At 42.3% G+C, this 23,819-nt stretch overlaps 1 protein-coding gene across 2 annotated transcripts in view; it reads right to left on the bottom strand.

Moving 5' to 3' along the window:
• Positions 1 to 10,159: 10,159 nt before the first annotated feature.
• DSCAM (DS cell adhesion molecule) overlaps positions 10,160 to 23,819 on the bottom strand; it is a 405,653-nt gene continuing 391,993 nt past the window's right edge. The window contains exons 32-33 of one of the 2 annotated variants that reach the window (XM_086481614.1): positions 13,133 to 13,140; positions 10,160 to 10,438 (exon numbers count right to left, since the gene is read on the bottom strand). In XM_086481614.1, coding sequence (XP_086337740.1) covers positions 10,160 to 10,438; positions 13,133 to 13,140 — 287 coding nt within the window. Of the gene's footprint in view, positions 10,501 to 13,132; positions 13,141 to 23,819 lie in introns of both variants that reach the window. The other variant, XM_086481606.1, reaches the window with a different exon arrangement.

The raw sequence follows: 23,819 nt of genomic DNA, 5'->3' as shown, positions 1-23,819 counted from the left end.
ACAAGTCAATATACTGCTAGGTAAATGGGCAAGACTTGCTCTTTTCTCATGCAGTCGAGGCTAATGTTCTTTATTGAGTTCTAAAGACTGCTTTAGAGTTCACGTGCTGGAAATTTTTTCATTCGCACACAAGTAATATGCTGTTTTCCTTCAGGAACTATGCTTTTTTTAGTGTCTTTGGAACTTGCCCCGGGGACTGGGATATATCCTGATTTCCATGGATCTTCACTCTCTGATAAGTTCAAACACATCACCACCAGCTGATTGCTCTGCTGGCTCGGCTGCCTGGAACAGTTGATCAATCGTTAATTTGCACAGCAAAAATCTCAAGCTTCTTTCAGGCCCAGCACACACAGCTGAAGTGCTTCATGGGAGTCCTCACTGTAGTGCTTGGCAATATTTTTTTACCCTGGGCTCAGTATTGGCTGATTTCATCAAGCCTGCTGAGACCCAGTCCTTGTCCAGCCTTGTTATGGCTGCTCCATTTTTCAGACAATGCAGCACAGAGAAAAAATTTCAATGTATCATTGGATGGACCAAAAAAGCTTTCTCTTCTTCAGATAATGTGAGTGTTGGAGATGTTTTCTTTTGCTTCCCAGGGCAAAGGAGGAAAATATATAGCTTGCCAGGAGAATGGAAATTCTGAAAGTTGCCTTTCTTTATTTTATAAAAAGAAAGAAATAAATCCAAATATTTCCTTTTTGTTTCCAGTCTGTTGTGGCTGTAGATGGTGACTTGGGCTGCTTCCAGGCAATTGAGGGGAGCTACCAAGGTCACCAAAAGGGTGGGCACATGCTCTGGTACGGGGAAGAGACTCTCAAAGCTCCCACCTAGTAGCTGAATCCCCATAAACCTCTGCTAGACCCCAAATCTGAGAGAAAGAGGCTACCAACAGGCAGATACCATGGAATGCCTAGGCCTGATTTAATAGCTGGCTTGTTGGCTTCAGAGCCCCAGGTAACTCTGATTTATCTAGGGCCAGCTGATTGAACTGGAAGGAGACCAGGCTGTTATTATGTTGGATGTTACTGATAATGAGAGACTGTTGTGAACATTTTGGGTCCACTGAGTGGTTTTTCCAGCAAGACCCTTAATCATCAGGCTGTGCTGAAACAAGTCTATTGAGAATAACCATAATTTAGCAGCAGTAGTCTTTTGAACAAATATATTCTTCATGACTCGGTCAGCTTTGGCATAAAGTTTACTGCATGTTCCTGAGGAGGCAAACACCGAACACTGTCGTATCTGCTCTGGGACCCACTTATGGAAATGGATGTGGTTTTGCTATGCTGTGTTAGAAGGGGATGGGACAACACTGAATACAGCTCCCAAGGACCTCCTGTGTGCATGAGTGTTTGAAAAGTGGTTCACAGCTGTAAAGGAGTATCATGGGTTTGCTGTACTTTCAAGGTTGATGCAGAGCACTTTCTAGCATTCAAACTTCATTGAAACTTTTTCTTTTCTTCTAGTCCTAGTCAGTGTAAACGATATCCTTCAGCTTGACCTGAGCATTTGCCCCTAAAAGTCTCTGACTTGTATTCTTGTGCTGAATGGCTTAAGAAGCTCAACTTCCTGCTGTGAGGAGTAAAGAATAAAATATGAAGTTACAAAAATAACCAGGAGGTATTGTCCTCTGGCTAGGACAGTATTTGCTAAAGGGTGGGCCATAAAAAGTTAAGATCTGCCTATGCACCCATGCACAGCTAAGGCAAACACTTCAGAGTGATGTGACTGGAAGCGAGCAAGTGCTGTGGTTTCATGGTGCTATAGCATTTTTCTCTGCTCCTTTCCATCAAGTGCAATGCCGTGGTAGTGAAAGAGTTGTAACGATAGCTTTCATGTTGATTTTGACATTTATTCTGGTTTCAGTTTAGATACAACCAATTTTCTTCCTAGTAGCTGGTACAGTGATGTGTTTTCGATTTAGTATAAGAACAATGTTGATAACACACTGATGTTTTAGTTGTGCCTGTGTAGCACTTATCCTAAGTGAAGGATTTTTTAGTTTCTCGAGTGCTGCCAGTGGGCAGGTGCACAAGAAGCTGGGAGTGAGCATGGCCAGGACAGCTGACCCAAACTAGCCAAAGGGTTATTCTGTATCATAGGATGTTATCCCCAGTGTATGAACTTTGCGGAGTTGGCCAGGAGGGGTGGATCGCTGCTAAGGCATTGGTCAGCAGGTGGTGAGCAATTGCATTGTGCATCACTTGCCTTTCCTTGGGTTTTATTTCTCTCTCTACGTGTTATGTTTCTTTTGTTACATTAATACTAATTTTCATTACGGTTATTCTTGTCATTACTATTATTTTAATTTTTTTAAAATTTCAATTATTAAACTGTTCTTATCTCAATCCATGAATTTTACTTGTCTTTAGTTCTCCTCCCTATCCTATTGGGGGGTGGGGGGGAGTGAGCAAGTGGCAACGTGGTGCTTAGTTGCTGGCTGGGGTTAAACCACGACAACATTCTCTGTGCGGATGAGGAAAAGTGTGTGTGCATGTTTGGTACGCACGTGCACGTCTGCATGCCGTAATCACAGATAAGCTACTCATGGCACAGGTGACAGCTGGCTCTGTAATGCCAGGTTGACCAGAAATAACCTGCAATCCCACCCATTCCTAGTACACCAACTCTCTCTGTTTGGGCTGGCAAACCACATTCAGCTATGCTGTACTCCTGCCCTGGGACAGTGAAAAGCAGTCTAAATCCCAAACACAGCCTGCATGCTGCAAGCCATCCATGGGAGCAAATGTACAATTGTGGGGTCACATCTATTCTCTTTTAGCTGCTAAATACCAAGTCTTCCTCAAATGACGTCTGACCTGAAACTAGCTTCACCCTCTCTCTCTAGAGTTTTGTCTCTGGTCTCTTCGAAATGACAGGAAAACTGCAGAGTTATTTTTAACAGCATCTCGTCAATTCTGAGTTGCCTGTTGCTTTGGTTCATGGCTCCTCCACTGATTCTGCTTATAAATACTGTAAAGGGTTCACCTTCAAGGATGACGATTTAATTAGAAGTGCAAAGAGCTATGGCCCGATGTGTCGGAGACTAATGAACGAGCTTTTCTGGTTGGTGGAGAGCAGCTTGCTGAGGTATCCATTCATTTCTCCACATGTAAGATGAAATGCAACTGAAGCTGTCACCATCTTAAAAGGAAATTCTTATTAGAGTCCAGGCAAGGATAGCAGAATAAAATAAATTGCTTTTGGTGCTTCATCTGTTTACATGTAGGTTCAGGTGTGATTATGTAGTCTACTATCAACTTTAATTAAGCTTTCCCTTTGCTCCTGACCTTGGGGCTAAAATATAATTTGTTCTATAGGAAAGACAGGTGGTACAAGCTCAGTGTTTTAAAGTTCAAATTGATTTTGGTTACATTTAATTTAAATTTCCTTATGGAAGCGTATAATCTTACTATTACTAATGTTGGAGCAATTACACAGAGGTGAAGAGGCTGGTACAGAGCAGAGCCTTACAGCCCTGTAATGCTTTTCTTCATGAACAAAAGTATTCCTGCCTTGTGCTTTTAGTATAATGTTATTTAAGTCTAAAAGTGTCTCAATGAGCTCCCACTTTCCTGTGAGTCTCTGGCTGGCCAGACGGACAGGAGGTGACATTTGGACATCAGTCACCTGCACGCTGGTGTGCAAAGGCACAGATGGGCTCCAGCAGACCTGTCCCCCACCTGGGAACAGAGGGAGGTCCTTAATGCTACCAGCCTATTTACCCTCTGCAATGTGACAGGAACTCTTTTCTTGTCATGGCAGTGATGTGAGGCCCCTGGGAGGGCTGGGAGCTGCAGCCCTTGGTAAGGCAGACATGCCGGGTGCCATAGGCAGGATGGCGGTTCGATTTCAAGCCTCTGGGCTGAGCCTTACTCATTGGAGCTGAGCTCTCAGTCCTTGAGGCTCTGAGATGTTTGGGAATGAATGGTGTGCACTAGGACCTGCCTTGGATACAGGGGACCCCCCTGATCCCTCTTTTCTGGTTTTACGGAAGCAGGGCGGTGGCCACCCCAGGAAGGGCCACATGCTCATTGTGGGGCACCAGTGGTGGCTGAGGCAGCGTGGGAGATGCAGCATGAGAGAGTCATGGAGATGCTGGAGATGCTGCCAGCAGAGATGAAGGGAAGAAGATATTCCCCAGCATCCAGGGGCAGCTACACTGAGTTTCTGCAACCTCAAAAGTCTCTGAAAATTGAGGGCAGGACAGGACGGGAAGAATGGATGAGGCCTGAAAGTGGATGGGAGGAGAGGGGATTTTCAAGCCCTCTGTGAGCCTCGTGTGCTTGCTTTAGGGAAAAGCTGCAGGACCAACCATAGCCAGGCTCTAGCTGGTGGACAATCTATCACAACACATGTTTCAATGTCTGCTTGGTATTTCTGAGCCCCCGGCTGCAGTGCTCCCATCCCTCCTCATACCACTCAAGGCCTACACTGCACTACAAATAGCACCGAAACCATTGCTTTCTCTGTCAAACTGTTCAATCAGGTTACTTTTGTTATCCCACCAGGATTGAAACTGTTAAAGCATACTAGAAAAATTTCAGGTGCAAAGATGTAGCTTAACTGAACTTGGGCAATATTCCAAATTCGTATTACTGCGTCTTACAGCTTTGATGACAAATTTCTTTAGTGGTGACATTTCTCCAGTTTTTCCACCTTGATTTTCATTGTGTTGTGGATTTCTCTACTATCTCACCATTATGTGATATCCTTTTGTGAAACACCTGTCTTACTCGCTTTCAATTAAATAAAAGAGTCCAAAGGTTTGAACTGTGCGGTGGTTTTTTATGCTTTCTGACAGACTCAGAGAACGAAAACTTGGCAGTTTCAATGTAAAACTGGTCACTTCCACAACTTATCTCAAAGTAAATGTTTTTGTTTCGGTACTCTGAGAGATTGGTTTTGGCAGTACTCTTCTATGGGGAAGGGTAGGGATCGGTTTCTTTCACGCTCAGTCCCAGATATTTTGAAATCTTTTATGTGCATATATTTCCCATTAAAAAAAAATAATCACTGATTAGAAATTCTGTGTCCAGCAGCATCAGAACAAACACCTGCAGCAGTCTTCCTCCTGACAACCATATCACAGAGAGACGGGTCTTGGTTTTACACTCAGACAATTGCTCCAACAGGCAGGAAAGCTGCCCTGGCTGTGTTTGGCCAGCGTCATCCTCGATGCTTGTCCCCTCACCTGCCATCAGACCTGAGAAGTACCAAGCACCTTCATCGGGTACCTGAGAGGGGCAAAATCATCCATCCTGGAGTGCAGAGGCGCTTAAAGCAGAGTCATGTAGAAGGTTGCTGTGGGGTGGGGAGCTGGTGTACCAAACGCTGGGAAGTTTACAGGGCTTTCGTCAGCCCTGAAAATAGATTTTTTTTGGTGCTAATTCTAGCACCTTCCCGCCCTGAAATCCTGAAACAAAGGAGTGTAACATTAATTGTGAAAAAAAGGAGGAATAGTTCAGAAAGTACAAAAAAAGCCCCAGGGAAGCGCACTGTACGACCCCCCCAGCAGTCCTAGCGGCGTGTGCTGGGCTGCTGCAGTTCCTACAGAGGCATTTTCTTTCTGTGGAGGTGGTGAGGTTCCCCTTGGGAGGCTCAGGCAAGCCCAGAGAAAATTAATGGTGAAAAGCACTCTCTTTTCCCTGCTGGAATGCCTCATAGTCGACCGCGAGAGCCCATTAAGAAACTGCTGTGACCTAAAATAACCTGACTAAAACTAAAACTGTGAACAGGCTGTCCGAACTGTATGTTTTTGTTTTTGTTTTTTTTTTCCTTTTTACCTTTGCTTTTAAGCTTCTCTGGGAGAGCTTTCCAGCCTACTCAGGAAAATGGTGTACTGGTGGAGTTTTCAGCTGCCTTTCCAGCTGCCCCCTTTATTCTGCCTCTTTGCTGTTCACGTCTTCAGAAAAAAAATTATTCCCCCCCCCAAAAACCCAAGCTCAACCAACCAACAAAACCCCCTTCATACATACGTGCTTGTGCAGGCAAAGGATGTTGTACATCAAAGGCTGAGGACATTTACCTCAAATTACTTAATGCAAGGAATTAGGTAGAGACCTATTGCCATTTACCACCTGCAAGCCGGGGTAGGTATCGTCCCTCTAGCTGGCTGGGAAAGTGGGAAACCTGGTTGCACAAGGCTCCTCTAGACTCTGTCTGTCCCAAGTAGTAGCTCAGGCTTGCTTTTGTTTGTTTTTGTTTCAACTATGTTATTTGGTGTAATAATACCTCACCTTGCTTATAACTCCTAAATCCTCTTAGCTATGGTGACATTGCGATGGAGCTCACCTGGTTAAAAAAATAATTGACCAAAAGACAAACTTTTAAATGGCCAAAATTTCTTTGGTTGTCAATAGGAAAAGCAAACTCCGACCTAAAAACAAGGAGAGGGAAAAACTGTACTGAGTTTAATGTAATTGTATTAATCAGGCAATTTAAGTGAAACAGTAATGGAATAAAGGAGGATAAAAGGATTCTTAGGAAAGGCAGGAGTGAGGGAGTTGCTAACTCATTTGAGATAAAAAGAGAGAGTTAATTACTGTCTGTGAATCATTAAAGGGTTAGCTGAGGTTGAGGCACGGGGAAAAGTATGATGTAAAAAAGAATGAGTCTCTCTAAGGAGGTACGATTTTTAGTAGACAGAAGACAGGGAAGAATTTTAGCTCTTAGATTCATCTTTTGAAGTCTCCTATCACCCTCAGGACTAAGATGGAGTCACAGTTTTGTGCAATATGTGCTTGCATTGATACCTTGATATTCCAGTACTTTAGGGCTTGTCTTTTGAGATTTCACACTGATGCCAACTGTTGTTTTCACTTACGTGAATATTTTCCAAGAAGGCATTTGGTGCAATGGAAGAAATATGTCACATGCCAGGATGCAGACATATAGGGTGCATGGATTTTGATGGTTCTCTTACAGGGAAGTGTTTTAAATGGTGCTGGTAGGGACACATCAGCATGTTTTCTCTCATCTTTGTCCTGTGGACCAATGCATCCTGCAGAGACTTGACCGCCCCCAGGTATATTGATCCGAAAAAAGAGATTAATTATACCTCCAGACCTTGATGAGGCAACAGTAGGACAGGCACTTCTTAAAGCTTCTGTTACATGGTTAACTAGCTCTATTGCTCCAGTGCTGTTTGGAAAATCGAAAGCCAATAAAACCCCCAAGCCAAGGGGACTGTACACATGTTTACAGGTATGCATAGTGAAGAGCTGGCTGGATCCAGGGCACAGAGCCAGGCACCCTGCAGATTTAAGCCTCCGTGTGTTAAGCAACAGCCTGGTTCCACTCTGATTTTAACCAGCAGGAGACTTGCCATGAATTTCTTTGAATATGGGTGCCCCAAAGGTGTCTTTACTTCGTAAGGAGGATGAATATTACCAGGCATATTGAATACAGATGAGGAGGAATTCTTGTTAAATCAAGGACCGCTGTCAATTTCCAGATTGTCAGCCAAATGTAGATTTAGGGAGATACTGGAATATTTCCACTATCAGCTGTCACTGGGAGTTTAAAATGTGAATATTTCCTCCTTTCATCGCACAATCATTCTTGTCTGTCACTGATGGCAAGTTTTGGTGGGGAGCACTGCCACAGGACCCTCCATCCCTGTGCTCGAGGGCAGCCAAGAGCCATGGGAATAAATGAACCAAGTCTTGATTTTGCCCAAAAAGCTTTTCACCTTTTTTTCAAAGGACAAAAAGGAAGTTTGAATGGAAGATGAAAGTGGTCTGAGACTCAAAAGTCCTGAATGCTACTGAGAAAATAATTTTTATTTGTAAATGTAGTACTAACGCCCCATCCAGCTCAGGCTGAGCACACCAGAAAGAGTCTTGTGGGAATCAAAAAGAACTGAATAGTCCCAAAATGAAATAATTGGTAAAAGCTTAGTTTTCTATGGTGTTTTTCAATGGGAAATAGTAAAAGAAATTTCTTTCTGCGTGTTTAAATCATGTTCTTACTAACAAAATGTTTCTCTATGGAAAAAAAACCAACACAACAAACCAAACTCTCCTCCTCTGGAGATATTCAAAACCCGCCTGGATGTGATCCTGTGCAACCTCCTGTGGGTGAACCTGCTTTAGCAGGGGGTTTGGACTAGATGTTCTCCAGAGGTCCCTTCCAACTCTTACCGTTCCGTGATCCTGTGAAAGCAAATGAGTAACTTAATCTTTTTTCAACAGAGTTTTTTCATTCTGTTTGAAAATACTGCATGGGTAATTCTTAATTTTTATTTTAAATTTTTTTTTACAGATGCAAAAGGCTGGGTGTTGTTCGGGTTTTTTGTTTGCTTTGGGATTTTTTTTCAATGCTGTCTTTTTTTTTCTTCCTTCATGTGGTTTATCGCCGTATTGGTCAAATAGGCAGACTAGGTAGGAAATGATTCCTTATCTGAGTGACATCTCAGCACTCCTCTGTAGGTCTGTAAGAAGTACATACCTCAAGGATGTCTTCACTTGCCGCCTTCTGTAGGATTTTCCAGAACTTTTGCACTTGGGCTTGACAGATCTAAGGATGCAAGTGCAACTTGATTCATTTAAAGACATTTAAGTACTTTGCTAACTTAGCGCCCTTGTAACAGCGTAATTACATTAATAATAATAATGAAGCAATTATACATAACTGCATTTTGCTATTTTAAAACAACTCGAATTGAGCATGGTACAGAAATGTTTGAATTAGCAGTGCCTACAGTGTCATCAGCCAGGGAAAATGCAGGAGGTTCTCAGCTTGCTTAAGCGTACCAAGTTTTATTGCTTTCAGACCCCAGTTAATATTTCCAGCCAGCGCTGAACAGCATGTTCATGTTAGCACTAATCTGGGATGCTCTGCACCATGTTCTCTTGGTCAGGGCACACAAAGGTAACCAGAACACACATGAGGAGGCACTTAGCAAGGTGGCTCAAATATTGTTGTGTAAAGCCCACCAACTGTAGTTTTCAATCATTTATGCTTTGTATAAAACAAGGAATATGACATCTTGCGTAACCAAAAGATGCAACAAAGTAATACGAGCTGACAGCTCCACCGTAAAAAGGTATTTTCCTGTGAAGAAAGCAGCGTTGATCTTAGACCTGGAATAACTTTTTCCTCCCCTTTCCCCTATTATGGGAAAAGCTGGTCTTTTTTTCCCCAGTCCTTACGTAAGCAACTAATTCCTATGAGTGCTGCTCCCAAATGGACTAAAGATCCATTCCTGGGGAGTAAGTAAAGTAACATCAACAAATTTCTTCTGATTCAAAAAATACTGAAGCCAAATGAAAGCCTCCCAGTGGCAGATGAAGCGAATGCAGAGTCCCAGGTTAGTTTGATTCAGAGCCCTTGGGACCTGAGCTGTTCTGGCTCTCTGTCTCATAGTGGCAAAAAAGCTGTGGGTAAGTGAACCCCAACTTTTTTCCAAAGGTATGACCCCCGCTTTCCTTTTCTGCCCAAGGTAACAGAAGACATTGTTCAAAGTACAGTACTGACATGGCTATCACATTTAGGGAAAACAAAGTACAGCAGAAGACAATGGAAGCAGACATCACAAATAAAGGCAGAAGACCCTTTTATTTCGCATAGACAAAATGCAAAGAGTGTCTCATTAAATTAATATTAAAAAAAAAACCCCAAATCAATCCCTTCACTCGACTGACATCACTCATCCTAATTAACAACAAAAAAAAGAACAATCAAGGACCCATTTTCTAATTAAAAAAAAAAAGTGCAAACATGACAAAAGACTTCTTGTTTTTCCAAATCAATGTTCCTGTTGAACTCACAAATAGGGTGATTTTTTTTTTTTGTGATTTTTTCCCTTTTAAATCTTGTCTGATGGAAGTTCCAGTTAAAATGTTTTAGTTAAGTCTCCATGCACTTCGTAGAAAATCAGTAAAAACACAAACGCTTGTGAAGATCAGAAAACTGGACTCTTTTACCCAAAAATTCAGATGTCCAGTCAGATGAAGCTCACACTCAGACAGAAAAAAAGCAAGAGAGTCTTTGCACTGTCTGTTGTTTATATTATTATTTTTTTTTGTCAAATATTTTGGCAATCTTCTTCTTTAATTATAAATATTGGAATTCAATAAAAAAAAGGTAGCTTTCATTGGAATTCTTTTTCAGTGTAAATATTTACAGCCACTGTCCAGCCATGCTCTTTTTGTTATACCAGGGTGTAAGATTTTGCGTAGGGATTGTTTCCTTTCAAGTGGCCCCGGGAGTCCAGCAGGGATTCTTGGGAGCTGCTCATTTTTGCTGCCTGTCCTAGCTCAGCTCCTTCTCGCTGAGGTAACGTTGCCACAGCACCAGGTTGCCATGACTGTACTTCTCTTGTGGAGGATGTCTCCATGGGTATCGGCTCCAGGACGGTGGGGCGCTTCAAGGTTCGGCTTTTCTGTGGCTCCAAGCAGGCTTGCCCCAAACCCAGGTCTCTGCTCGTGCCCTGCACGCCACGGTTCAATAAAAAGTCCATCCTAAGGTAGGGTGGCAAATGCATGAGATCACCTGGGGAGGCAAAAGTAAAAAACAAGGCCTTACTTAGGGCCACGCATGGTGTTACGCTCACCTAACGGCAAGGGGAGTCAAGCTGATGGATTTGGCCATAAAACCAGAGTACGTGTCATTAATCCAGCTGCGGCATTTATAATTGACATATTGTTTGTCAGCCTTTTGGGCAGTTCCGTAAGTATTCACTATTAATATTTTTTTTCATAGTAGAATGACTATAATGAGAAATGCAATGTGTTTTACGTGTGCTCACAGCATGAAGAAGATAAACTGAAAAGATCAGGAAGTTTTTCCCAAAATCCTGAAAGAAAAGGTCTTGGTTTTCATTTGTCAACACTTGGAAAATATGGAGGCTCAGTAGATTTCCTTTCTTATTTTCCATTTTAATGAAAACCTTCACAGTTGCAATTAATTACCCCCAATCTGCAGTAGAATGACCAAATTATTTTAAATGGATGCATGAGTGTTAAGGCTATAATTTTAAAGAGATTTCTGAATAAAAGAGAAAAGCATTCTTGTCCCAATACAATGACATTTATCGGCCATCCATCATCACTGTGTTTAAACCACTAATGATTTTCTACTACTGTGGCCATCAACATGCTGCTGCTTTGTGGCAAAAAAACACGTTAAGGCTGGCACCCCAGATCTTTTATCAACCTTCCTTTCTGTTCTGTATTGTCAAGAAAACCTTACTCATTATTTCCCCTAATTCCTGAGCATTTCTATGTGAGTCTGATGATTGTAGCCTGCTCAGTCCAAATCTACTGAGTTCAAACAGGTGCCTTGGACCTGCTGTCTGGAGTTAGGCAGGGTGAATGTTACCTTCCACATATCTATACATGTATTAGACCTGTTACAGAAATCAGATTGGCTTATTTATTCTAGCCCTGCATGTTAGGCATTCATAAAGATGCTTCAAGGAAATGAGAGGCAATCAAGCATATAATGACATTCCCTTCTAAAAATATTTAATGGTGTAACTTCACGTATGTATGAAAAAAGCACTTACAGGTGCATTTGAGAGCAGTATTTCCCCTTCTGTTACAGATCTCTGCAGGTATATAGCTTCCTTTTTATGGCTGATATTAAAACCATAGACTCATCTACAGATGGGATGCGTTCTGAATGTTTGAAGTAGAAGACTCCTGGCACTACTACACCTGTGTCTACAAGAGCTATTTACAGCAGCAGAAATTGAGGCTGACCTGTGCAAGTGGCATAAACAGTAAACCAGGAAAGCAGTTCTTCATAATAAAACAGTGTATAACAAATTCATTTTTCCTAATTATGCTAAAAGTTGTCCAATGATCGAAAATAAAACAGGTCCTTTGCTTCTCATATAAGTTAAAGCATTGCAAATCTCACCTAAAAGACTAACAGCATCTGCTCTATCCATAATTTCAGATCACAGACAGAGAATTGCCGAGAAGTTATATTTGGACAGAACCACTGTGTATTCCTGTAGAAATCCCCCAGGCACTGTCTTGACTCCATATGTTTTATTCTAGCTGCATCTCCAACAGAGATGCACGATACACAGAATTTAACCTCCATAGAGTAAAATGTGCCTATCTCAAGATTAGGCTGACATACACCACAGGAACATTTATAGAAGGCTGGAGAGAGAGGGGGAGATTTGTGCTTATAATCATACTGATTGCCACTTGAGAAATTAATTGTGGTAATATTAATTGGTTTTAATAATTACCTTATTTTCCTGTAGTATCTTTCATGCCAAACACATTCGGTATATGAGACCTATTTCACGTGAGATAGAAATGTGCCTGCTGCTGGGGTAAAGTACATCAGGATACAGACACAAGAACCGGCAGGCACAGGCAGGTGCTGACTCACTGATAGAATGGTTTGGGTTGGAAGGGACCTTAAAGACCATCTCGTTCCAACCCCCCTGCCATGGGCAGGGACACCTTCCACTAGACCAGGTTGCTCAAAGCCCCATCCAGCCTGGCCTTGAACACTGCCAGGGAGGGGGCGGCCACAGCTTCCTGGGCAACCTCTTCCAGTGCCTCACCACCGTCACAGGAAAGAATTTCTTCCTAATATCTAATCTAAATCTCCCCTCTTTCAGTTTCAAACTGTTACCACTTGTCCTATCACTACATGCCCTTGTAAAAAGTCCCTCTCCACCTTTCCTGTAGACCCCCTTTAAGCACTGGAAGACCGCTGTAAGGTCTCTCTTCTCCAGGCTGAATAACCTCAACTCTCAGCCTGTCCTCACAGAGGAGGTGCTGCAGCCCCCTGATCATCTTCGTGGCCCTCCTCTGGACCCACTTGAGCAGCTCCATGTCTTTCTCATGCTGGGGGCCCCAGAGCTGAACACAGCACTGCAGGTGGGATCTCACCAGAGCACAGCAGAGGAGGAGAATCACCTCCCTAGACCTGCTGGCCACGCTTCTCTTGATGCAGCCCAGGATGCGATTGGCTTTGTGGGCCGTGAGCCCGCACTGCTGGATCATATTCAGCTTTTCATCCACCCACACCCCAAGTCCTTCTCCGCAAGGCTGCTCTTGATCTACTCATTGCCCAGCCTGTATCAGTGCTTAGGATTGCCCTGACCCCGTGCAGGACCTTGCACTTGGCCTTGTTGAATTCATGATGTTCTCACAGGCCCGCCTCCCAACCTGTCAAGAGAGAGGCTCTACTTAACTAGAGGCATCGAACTGAGCAGCCCACGACTATGTCCATGCTGCCCAACAGCTTTGCTGACGTGTTGGCACTGAGACCCTGATCCCTTGGCCACCCACACTGCATCCCAGTTATTTTGCTTCTGGTTCCCTTTTGGACTGAGTCCTTCCAAAATGCAGTTGTGGGGGCAGTTTGCTCCACTGACCATTCCCCGTGGGCTGCAGGGAGGAGATGGCCTGGATGGGAAACGCTTATATTGCTTGCTCCCTGTGGCTGTATCTTTTGCAGCATCACAGTATCCTAAATCAGGAGCCTTATTGCTACCCACTCCTCCCCAGTGGGGGAGAAAGACAAGAGTGTAGAGGCGAGTGATGCTGCCCCCGCAAACCTGTCTCTACCCACTAATGACGGTGGTGAGGGCCTTCGCTTGGCTGCCTCAGACGTGGGTTATCACTGTCAGGGCCCCAGCGAAGGCAGGCAGCAAAGGCACACCTCTAAGATGTCAACAGTAGGCGTGAAAACTTTGTGACTAACTATAATACCAAAGTAATACCCTCCCTTTTGTCAGGGATATTCAGAGGCTGCTGGGTCAGAATGCAGGGTTTTTCTCTTGCTACCTCAACCTCGGCAGAAGAAAACCAATTTTCTGCAACACCAGGCCTTTTCCTGAAGATGTCTATTGCCCTAACACTGACTGTGATGGGCTGCTTCCAGGCGGCACAATGCCCGATGCTTTATTAAGATCAGCCAGGTCATTTCACATGCATTCCCTCTTACTACTGCATTTTCAGTTTTATGGTTGGCTTTGCAGGAAGGAGCTTGTGTGGACCAGAAGCCAGAGCATGGCTCATTGGCAGACCCCTGCGGTCACATCCGAGAGCTGCTTCTGCACCTTAAGACATCGCTACTTCTTGAGAGCAACAGATATGCGCGGACTATAAAAAAGATGAGTTGAACCTTACAGAGATGAAGGCTGGTTTTCAAGCTGCTGTCTAGACATTTCTCACGTGTATTGAAGAGCTTCAGGCTATGTAAAAAAGACCTATTTTTTTCCTCCCTAAATCTACATAAGAAAGCATAGTCAATAGTCTGTGTAAACAATGTGCAGTCATTTTACTGTAATTTTCTAAATGTCTGGGGGCAAACTTCCAATAGGATTGCAGTAATGAGAAACCAGAGAGTGTAACTTGTTCTCCAAAGCTGGATACTCAACACACACTCTCTGACATGCCTTATACAGAGCACTCATTATTTGATATGATGTACACATTTTCCTATCATAAGAAGTGCCAGTGCCCCTTCTTATCTGCAAGAAGCATTTTTCCCTGCAACTGTTTATAAAACAAAGCAGAGTATTAAAATAATTGGAAAGGAAAAATTTTGAGAATGGAACATTTTCTTCTTTGCTAGGATTGAAACGGTCTCATGGGATGAAAAAAAAAGTCTTTGATTTATAAGAACTAATGCATTTCTGATTTAAAAACACAGACTTTGAAAGATAAACACAGGGGTTCACTTTTGCCATTCCTACATCAATACTGAAGGTATTTTTGGGAAGATTAAAGGCCTCTTGCCACATCTACGGAGTTACTTGGAAAGACTGGTTCCAATCCTTCTGGACACAACAGTATAGACATTTTTACGGTTTCTTGCTATTCAGCTGAATGATGATTTTTTTCAGGCAAAGCATTATGAAGTTTCAGGATGGTTCATTGCCTTTGATGCTCTAATTACCTCTTTTCAGCTGTGTGTGTGCCTTGCTAGTAATGAAAGCAAACCTTTCAAGTGCATGAGCACTGCAAATGAGCATGTTTAATAATTCATGCATTTCGGCTTAATTAGTGTGAAAGATATTCTAAATCTATAGTTTTCTGATGCATTTTTAAAAAAGGGAAACTTGCTGTATTTAGAAACACTGAGTTTGTACACAAATAATAAACATCCAATCAAATCTGAATTTCTGACTGCGGCAATTTAAGCTACCTCAGTCTTTTTTTGTTCTAGCCAGCCAACCTTCTAATTAATTATTGAGTAGAATACATTTAAGAAAATGTTGGCTTCAAGAAATATCTGTAAACAAATGCTAAAACTCACTTACTATGATATTTACCATAAGCAACTCATTCTACCACAAAAGGGAGTATTTTCTGAGTTAATACAGCACTAGGTGAAAATTATTTACCCTCACTTTAGTACAACAAAACTGATATAAAACATTTTGCAAAAACATTAGCTATTTTTATCCTTCTTCTGGAGGTCAGATTCAGGTATTGGAAGGGTCAGGATGAATTTGACAGGCTACATGGAGGGAAAAATATCGCTTCTCATCTCTTCCGAGATTTTATTCAAGACAGCTATCTTGTTTGCAGAACTAAATCAAGATGGGGCGCACTCCTTTCTCCCCAAAGATTTACCTCCTACCTCTTTCAAATGCCAGAGAGTTTGCATGTATTTTTGCTTTCATTCGAGAAAAATCTAACAATTTATGCTATATTCAACACAAAGATCATCACAGACTGCAAAAAAGACGCTCTTACCAAGTTGTCACGATAGCTATATGCATTTTCTCATGAATCATAGCTTTCATTAAAGCAAAAGCAATTTGTCTTCACAACGCTCTAACACAGATACCCTCAGTGATGATGACTGCCCGATGATTTTCAAGTTTCAGTTGCCATGTGAAGGAAATTCCATGCTATTTGAAAGGTTGTTTCAGAAAAGTTTATAAAGTAGGACTGGTGACTATGTCAGGATATTTTATTTAACAAAGTTAAGGAAAAGATTGGGTGAACAGGGCATTCACACATCTTACTTCAATAGGTGAGTGGTTAAAAAAAGCTCTTAAAGATCTCTGGCATGATCTCACAGGATCAGACTTCATGCCAGAATTGAATCCATACAGCTCCATTAAGGTAAGGTAAGGTGCCTTGCTGACATAATTATGTTGATTTGGGACCCAAGTATACAACTCTTCATGACATTGTGCAGTGCTGAGGGGTATAATAAGGCTGGTGAAGACAAGAGTGCCATTGCATTGGGCATCTCTTTGTTGTCCTGAGTTTAGAAGGAGAAGCATTTAAGTTCACATTTATGCTGATTAAAAAGTTTAGTGAAGTCTTCCAGCTCGCTAGCATGGTAAATAAATTGGCAAATTATTTGCTGATACTCACATGCTGTTTTTCAGGAAAAAGACTGCCTATAGGAAAAGCTTAGATTAGAAACTAGGAAAGGTTTGCAAGGCCAAGGTGAGAAGTGTGATGAAAAAAAGACTAGAAGTGATGTTCAGAGGTCTTTGTCCCTTCAAAAACTGACACGTCCTTAAAAGCTAGCAGGCAAAGCTTTCTTAGACAGCAGCAGCTTGATCTGAAGCTGGACTGATAGCAGCAATAACATTTCTTACAATTGCTGCTGTCAGTTTTTGAAACTGACTGAGCTGGTTCTCCCTCACTGTCCATCTTCTGTCCCTGTATCCTGCACTGAACCCGCAGAACAATCTGCACTGTGCTGCAATCATTTCCACACCAGCAGGCGAAGAGTCAGACCTGCAAGGCTTGCAGCACACTGCAGCATCGGATAGAAAGGCACCTAATGAGCAATAAAGCCAACTGTTTGGTTACCTTGATCCTGTGTTCTGCTCAGCCAAGCAGGGGGGTAAAAATGTTCAGTCCTGCACCTCCTTGCTTGGCTGATACAGGTCTCCGCCTAGGTGCCTCAGTGAAGAGCCCAGTGCTGGCTTTGCCCTCCTGTCCTGTTAGCCAGGAAAAGTGACATGCTGCAAAGGGAAGCAAGAGGATCCTTTCCAGATGTAAAGTCGTTCCTGCCCTGAAGTGGGGAGGTAACCAGCTGCTCCCAGCACCCAGCTCAGCTTTGTGGTACCTCCTTTGACTCCAGCACCCAGATGAAGAGTCAGGTGCATACTTGTTAGAAACTTGGAGGATGATGAAATGAACCAAAGCAGTAAGAAGGCTTTAACTTATGCCTATGTTTCTTTGGGGTTTTTTGTTGTCTTTCCCCCCTCTGCTGCCAGGATCTGTTCAGTATGGAACTGCCTTCCCAATGCTCTTTGTTTAATAATTATTCTTTTCTTGTAATTGTTGCAGTAAAATGTCACAACTGAACAATAAAAAATTTCTGAAAGATGCTTTGAATAACAAACCTCCACTCTCTAGAGCCCGTATGGATCAGTAATGAAAATGGAGGTGAAATTTCCCCACGCAAACTGCTGACTGCTTGAATGAATGGGAACCTCAGCTTGCTTTTGGTCAACAGGAGCACACCATTAGCAAGTTCAGGAGCTCACAGACTCCTGAGCTCACTTTTTCAATACAAAACCTGGATTTAATAATTCTCTATGATGATCCAGAATAAGAGGCAAAAGGGTCAAGTGCTCCCTTAAATTACAGTCTTGGCGAGCAGCCACATGCAGAAGGGGAGAGAAAGGAGGGAGAAGGCAGGGCACAGCTTTCTCGTTAGCAAAGAAGCTGCTGTGAGAGCAGGCACAAGCTCTTCCCTTCTTCAGAGTAGCTTCAACCTCTGCTCGGCTGTCCAAGATGATCAAAGTGCCCAACGTTTAGGGGGCACATTTAAACTGACTGAATGTATAACATTGAACAAGGCCAACAAGGTGTCTGGATGCATTTCAGCTGCTAACTTGTCCTTCATGGCTTTGTGACTGACACCATTACAGATTTTGGGCTTCTCACAGTCTGTCAACAGATGACATAAAATCACATCTTTATGCTGTTCATGTTTGTGATCATATAGATAAGAAACAGCCAAAACACTTCAGAAAAATATGCCAAGTTTCCCATCTCTAGATGGAGAAATCAGAATTCCCTATCATCCTTGCAGGGCTGTACTTTATAACTGGCATATTTTATTTTTCTTTCTCCATGAAAAGTGCACCCTCATAGATAATTTGAAGATCTATAACATCTAGTTAAGTGTTGCATGTTTCAGTCTGCTAAAACTGGCATTTTCATAAAAGCATTAAAAATACCAGCTATGTTTTACACAACGAAATAAAAACAACAGTTGCTGTTCACTACAGTCATTGGAGATAGCTCTTAAGAAACACCAGGCTATCAGTAAAACCAGTTCAGGAGCCAAATTTGCTACTGGTATAAATCAGAGTAGCTGTACAGATTTCAGCAAAAGAATAAATTGATTTACACTTGCTGGAAATGAGGTTTAAGTGACTGAAAATGAGGATTCCAACTAATGTGGGTAGCTTTTTAAAAGATGATTCATTTTGTTATTTAGATTTAAGCCTTCTAATTCCAAGAAAAAGTCCTTAATCAATGTGTCTTCAAGTAGAAAGCATGACTGCTATAGTTTAACTGAGATATATCTGTTCTACACCAACATAGCACACTGTGCATCTAACTGAATGCCAGGAGACTTGATTATTGCATTGTTGCCTACTCCTGAAAGGTCTGATGAAACAGGAATTGAAGCATGGTTTTGGTTTGTATTTCTCTAGGTAGAACTTTATTCTCTCATACACTGCTGCACTTTTAAAAGAGCTGTGAGATGCTTTGTACTTTTCAGAAGTAAATTTAAGGAGAACTGACATATTTTTAAGGGCCTCTCTGCCACTGAGCTGGCAGTGTAAGGAAGGAAAATATTATTAACTCCAGGGGCCAGATAGATTTAGACCCTATGGAGATGCCATGTGGATACCATCCAGAAGGACCTTGACAAGTTTGAGAGGTAGGCCCATGAAAATGTCATGAAGGTCCTGCATGCACATAGCTGGGAGCAATCCCAAGCACAAATACAGGCTTGGAGGAGAATGGATTGAGAGCAGCCCTGTGGAGAAGGACTTAGGGTGATGAGAAGCTGAACATGACACAGTAATATACCTTTGCAGCCCAGAAAGCCCATGGCATCCTAGGCTGCATCAAGAGAAGCGTGGCCAGCAGGTCAAGGGAGGTGATTCCCCCACTCTACTCCACTCTGGTGAGACCCCACCTGCAGTGCTGTGTCCATCTCTGGGGCCCCCAGCATGAGAAAGACATCGAGCTGCTCAAGCGGGTCCAGAGGAGGGCCACGAAGACGATCAGGGGGCTGCAGCACCTGCCCTGTGAGGACGGGCTGAGAGAGTTGAGGTTGTTCAGCCTGGAGAAGAGAAGGCTCTGGGGAGATATTACAGCGGCCTTCCAGCGCTTAAAGAGGGACCTACAGGAGAGGTGGGGAGGGACTCTTGATCAGGGAGGGTAGCGGTAGGACGAGGGGTAACTGCTTCAAACTGAAAGAGGGGAGATTTAGATTAGAGATTAGGAAGATATTCTTTCCTGCGAGGGTGGTGAAGCACTGGAAGAGGTTGCCCAGAGAAGCTGTGGCTGCCCCTCCGTGGCAGTGTTCAAGGCTAGGTTGGACGGGGCTTGGAGCAACCTGGGGTAGTAGAAGATGTCCCTGCCCATGGCAGGGGTGTTGAAACTAGATGATCTTTAAGTTCCCTTCCAACCCAAACCATGCTATGATTCTATGATTCAGCCTCACATGGCCAGTGCACCTGCAGAACTGAGGCCTTCCTGTTTTGATTGAATGTAATAGGGATTCTTGTATGTATTTCTTGTAATTTAATATATTTCTTGTATTAAATGTAATTCTTGTAAAAGGGACTTCACCATGTAAATCAATATGCACTCCAAAAGTAAAGTCAAAAAAATTGCAATAAATTATGAAACGATGATAGAAAACTGAAGTATGGGAGCTCTCCCTTTCTGTCTTCACCTTGTCACGCAAGCTACTTCATACATTTTTAAGGATGCTATGAGGCAGCGCTCTCCTGCCCACTGGCTGAGCTTGGAAAGCTGTGCTGAAGCCCTCACATAGGTGCCTCTAGTTAGCAACGCTGCAGTTTTAAGACTCGTTTACTGATCCCGGGTGCAGTGAACGGAAACCGTTCAATTTTGCATCACTTCAGTTGAGGGTTAAGTCAATCGTGACTCCTTGGAAACTGGCATCCTTCACGGGTTTATTCCTGGGATATCTTGGGAGCCTAGACTCAGCACAGAGGCTGGAGAGGTGAGGAGTTCGAACTGTACTTAGTGTTCACTGGAATCAGTGGAACCCTCTCTGTTGACCTCAACAGGCTTTGCACCATACCCACAGTCTAAATCGATTGTGCCAAGGTGACCGGTAAGCATAACACTCTACTAATAGTTATGGGGAGGTCAGGCTATAACAAGGAAACCAGTATCAGTGCTGCTCTGCTGCTTTGCTGAAGACATATTCATGGATGAATGACTGTACTTTGGTCTGCCCATCAGTTTGAATAACTTGAGTGATGCTGACAAGGTGCATCATTGCCTTTTTGTTAATTAGTCCACTGGGACCAGAAAGTTCACCACCACATTTAAATTAAGGATGCTGGCACAAAAAGGTGAACAATACTGAAATACATCCACACATATATTAGATATGCTTTAAAGGACAGCATATACAGAAGCTCCTATGTGGGTGGCAAAGACTATCACTACAGTCAGATTAAGAATGTACTGTTAAAAGTTTGTTTCTCTAGTGACATCCATTTCTACTTTACTTTCAAAAAATAGCACAAGTGTGGCCTTTCTTGCAGCTAAGATTTGGTTTACATTTTCAGATGCCATAGCCTCTCAGTTCTCCTACAGATCTCAAATTACATTACGGTCCTCTTGGCACAGGTGAAATTGGCTGAGCCTGCTGTGTGTGAAGTCAGTTAAAGTAGTAACAGCTGTAAATGACTGCAAGGACCTTAAAGCAAGGCTAGATCAGTTCTTGCCTGTATGGAAACAACTGCTTTTGGTTACCTTGGGCCGACTGAAAGCCCATGCAAAAATCACACACACTGTGTCTCAACACTATAAAGGTGAAATGCTTTGACATTTTCAAAATTAAAATGGCATGAACAGGCAAAATCTAGCTTTTGTGGAAGTGAGGTTTAAGGTAAGGACTCTTAACAGAACTGCTCTAAACATCTATTACTTTAATTGCAGTGGCCACAGGATCTTTGGCTTGATTTGGAACATTTGCTGGTAGTTTTAGAAAATTAATATTGTCGTTATGGCTGTAAGAACATTAAAGTAGCCAAAAATTTACTGATAAATGTAATCCTTGCTTTAGGCATAAAACTTTCTACTATCTACAGTCGAATTCAATGCCTCCAAACCCACAGAAACCATGGGTAGTCTATTTTAATAGTTGCAGCTTATGAAAAAAGCCAAAACCACAAAGCAAATAATCAGTTTTAGAAAAACTAAATTAAATTCAAATTTAGAAAAATCTCACTTTTAATAAGAAAGATTTTTTTAGTAATAAAAAGATAGGAAAAGGGCATTCTTGAAATGGAGTGTCCCTTAATATGCAACTTTTAATCTAGAAAGCAAAAAACCAAATAGTATTACTCATGATTCACAGCAATACAGTTTTCCTTTCTGATCTCATAATATTTTAGCTTCTCATCGTAACCTGTTGATTTTTATTGTACTGGCAAGGTTAAAAAACTTGCAGTGTGAACCTTCTTCTCTGTAAATCCACCAGAAAAATAATGCACGCCAATGATTCCAAGTGTGTAGTCATGTCAAATTAAATGCAGAATTAGATGGTTTTAATCCCTGCAGAACATCCAGTTTTTCACAGCAAAAGAAGAAAAAGCTCCTGATACTCCACAGAAATAAAACCTGAGACAGGATAAAGGCAATTTGCTCTCATCACTGATGTGCCATTTCTGTGACAAGAAGCAAATGACACAGTCTATCTCTTTGTGATATGTTCCTAGTCTTCCAACAGAGCAATAGAAAATAAAAAGAAGGTGTTCCAGGGACTGGAGAATTTAATATGGAAACATTAGAGATGCTTGTCTAGGGGAGTAATTTCAGAATATGTCATATATGTGTAAATATACATACAAGTTACTTAACATACGTGTTAAGGGTATTTACTACAGCTAAAAATACTGGCAAGAAGTTTTTTCCCCATTTACAACTTGTCTGCCTGTCTCACTGTTTTCCCACCTGCCTGTTTTGATTTGTCTCCTTATGTAGTTTTCTCAACACTGGAACTTGGTCTTCAGTTGTGCAGTCAGGGTGGTGATTTCTTTGTTCTATATATACACTAAATAAGGTGTGTGTATACCCCTATATATTTTTATATGTATATTCTATTGTATTTGAAACCAGACAGTGCAAGTGTAGAACTAAAAAAGAAAACAATCCGTATATTAGACTTTTTGTGCTTTGCTGTGGGATTTCTGAACAAAAAAAGGTCAAACACAGATTTCCCCATACCTTCAAGAAATTCAGTTTTGGATCTGGAAGCTGTGGAACTGTGCAATTCCCTTTTTAGTTAATCAGAATAACATAATAGGCATGGGAAAAGGAGGTGAGCTGGAAGCCCTAAGTCAAGAGTCCCAGCCATTACTGAATCCCTAGTGGCCAAATTTGTATCGGATTCAGTTACTGCTGCAGCTTTTAGAGCGCCGTCAGCAACTTTTCTATAGAAAGCAAGTCTTTAAATAGACTCCATCACTATGTCACACTTGCCTGCGTTGAGTAGAAGAGGGAAATAACTCCTTCACCCTTGAACTCATAGATCAGTGGAAAGGAGTTCGCATCTCTTTATCTCGGGTTACAGGGCTGACATTGGAAATATACTTTGCTTTCTATTACTGCATGGTTCATATTTTTCTTATTGCGTTAAGCAGCTTATTTTTAGCTGTAGTGACCGAATACTGGAAAAGAAGATTTGTTTCTTGACTTGGGTATTTAAAACATTTATGCACTGCAGGTGGTGTCCAGACTGTATTTTAAGGGACCCTTGTAAATAATGATTTAATAAAGTACTTGCATTCAGTAGATTAAGGCTTGTCTACAAGCTATGACTTTGCCATTCAGGTGGGCAGAATTAGTCAAAGGAGCAAGAAACTTGTAAATTGGACCAAGAATGCTAATTAAGGCACCTTAAATACTTAAAGAACTTGATCATTCAGCAAAGCTTGAGAGGTTAGATCAGTGTTCTTCTCTAGTAAATATGTAGTAGACTTAGGGCTAGACTCAGGCTGTGTGACTTAGGTGCCCAACTTAAAACCCCAGACCAAAGAACTGTCTATACTTGCTTACCGAGAGCAGGCCTGTTTAGTCCCCAGGCTGCTCCAAGAAAGTGGTGGCTGCTGGCCAAATTTCCTCCTCGGGGATGGAGAGGCAAAGCAGGAGGTCTGGCAGACAGAGGATGGAGCTCTGCCCTTGCACATCAACCAACAGCACCAGGACAGCAGGAGCAAAATGTTCCCAGTGGAGTAGGGGTTTAGCTAACTGGTGCTCCTGCTTTGTGCAGGCATATGAACTCAGGAAAGCACTCAGGAAAGCATTCAGCTTCCCTATGGAGGAATGGGCTGTTCTTGCCATCTTCATGGCTGTGAAATCAGTCTCCGGAAATTATTTTTTTTTCAGACTCTGCCTAGCTGCAACTGCCTTTTCTGCCCACTCACATGCAGGTTTATTTCCAAGCTGGTTCCTTTCATCAGCTGAAAGCTTGTAGAGGAGGTTCTGAGATACAAAATCTTGGGATACTTTAAATGGATTTCAAAATCTCCTAGTCTGATACACCCAGTGAATGATAACTCTTCTCTGGAAGTGTATCTGAGATGCTGTTAGTCCTTCAGGCTTTATGTATTAATGTGATCT

Source organism: Leptosomus discolor, chromosome 1 (assembly GCF_034619465.1).
Source record: "Leptosomus discolor isolate bLepDis1 chromosome 1, bLepDis1.hap2, whole genome shotgun sequence".
NCBI lineage: Eukaryota > Metazoa > Chordata > Aves > Leptosomiformes > Leptosomidae > Leptosomus > Leptosomus discolor.
This window is presented reverse-complemented; position numbering and strand designations above follow the sequence as displayed.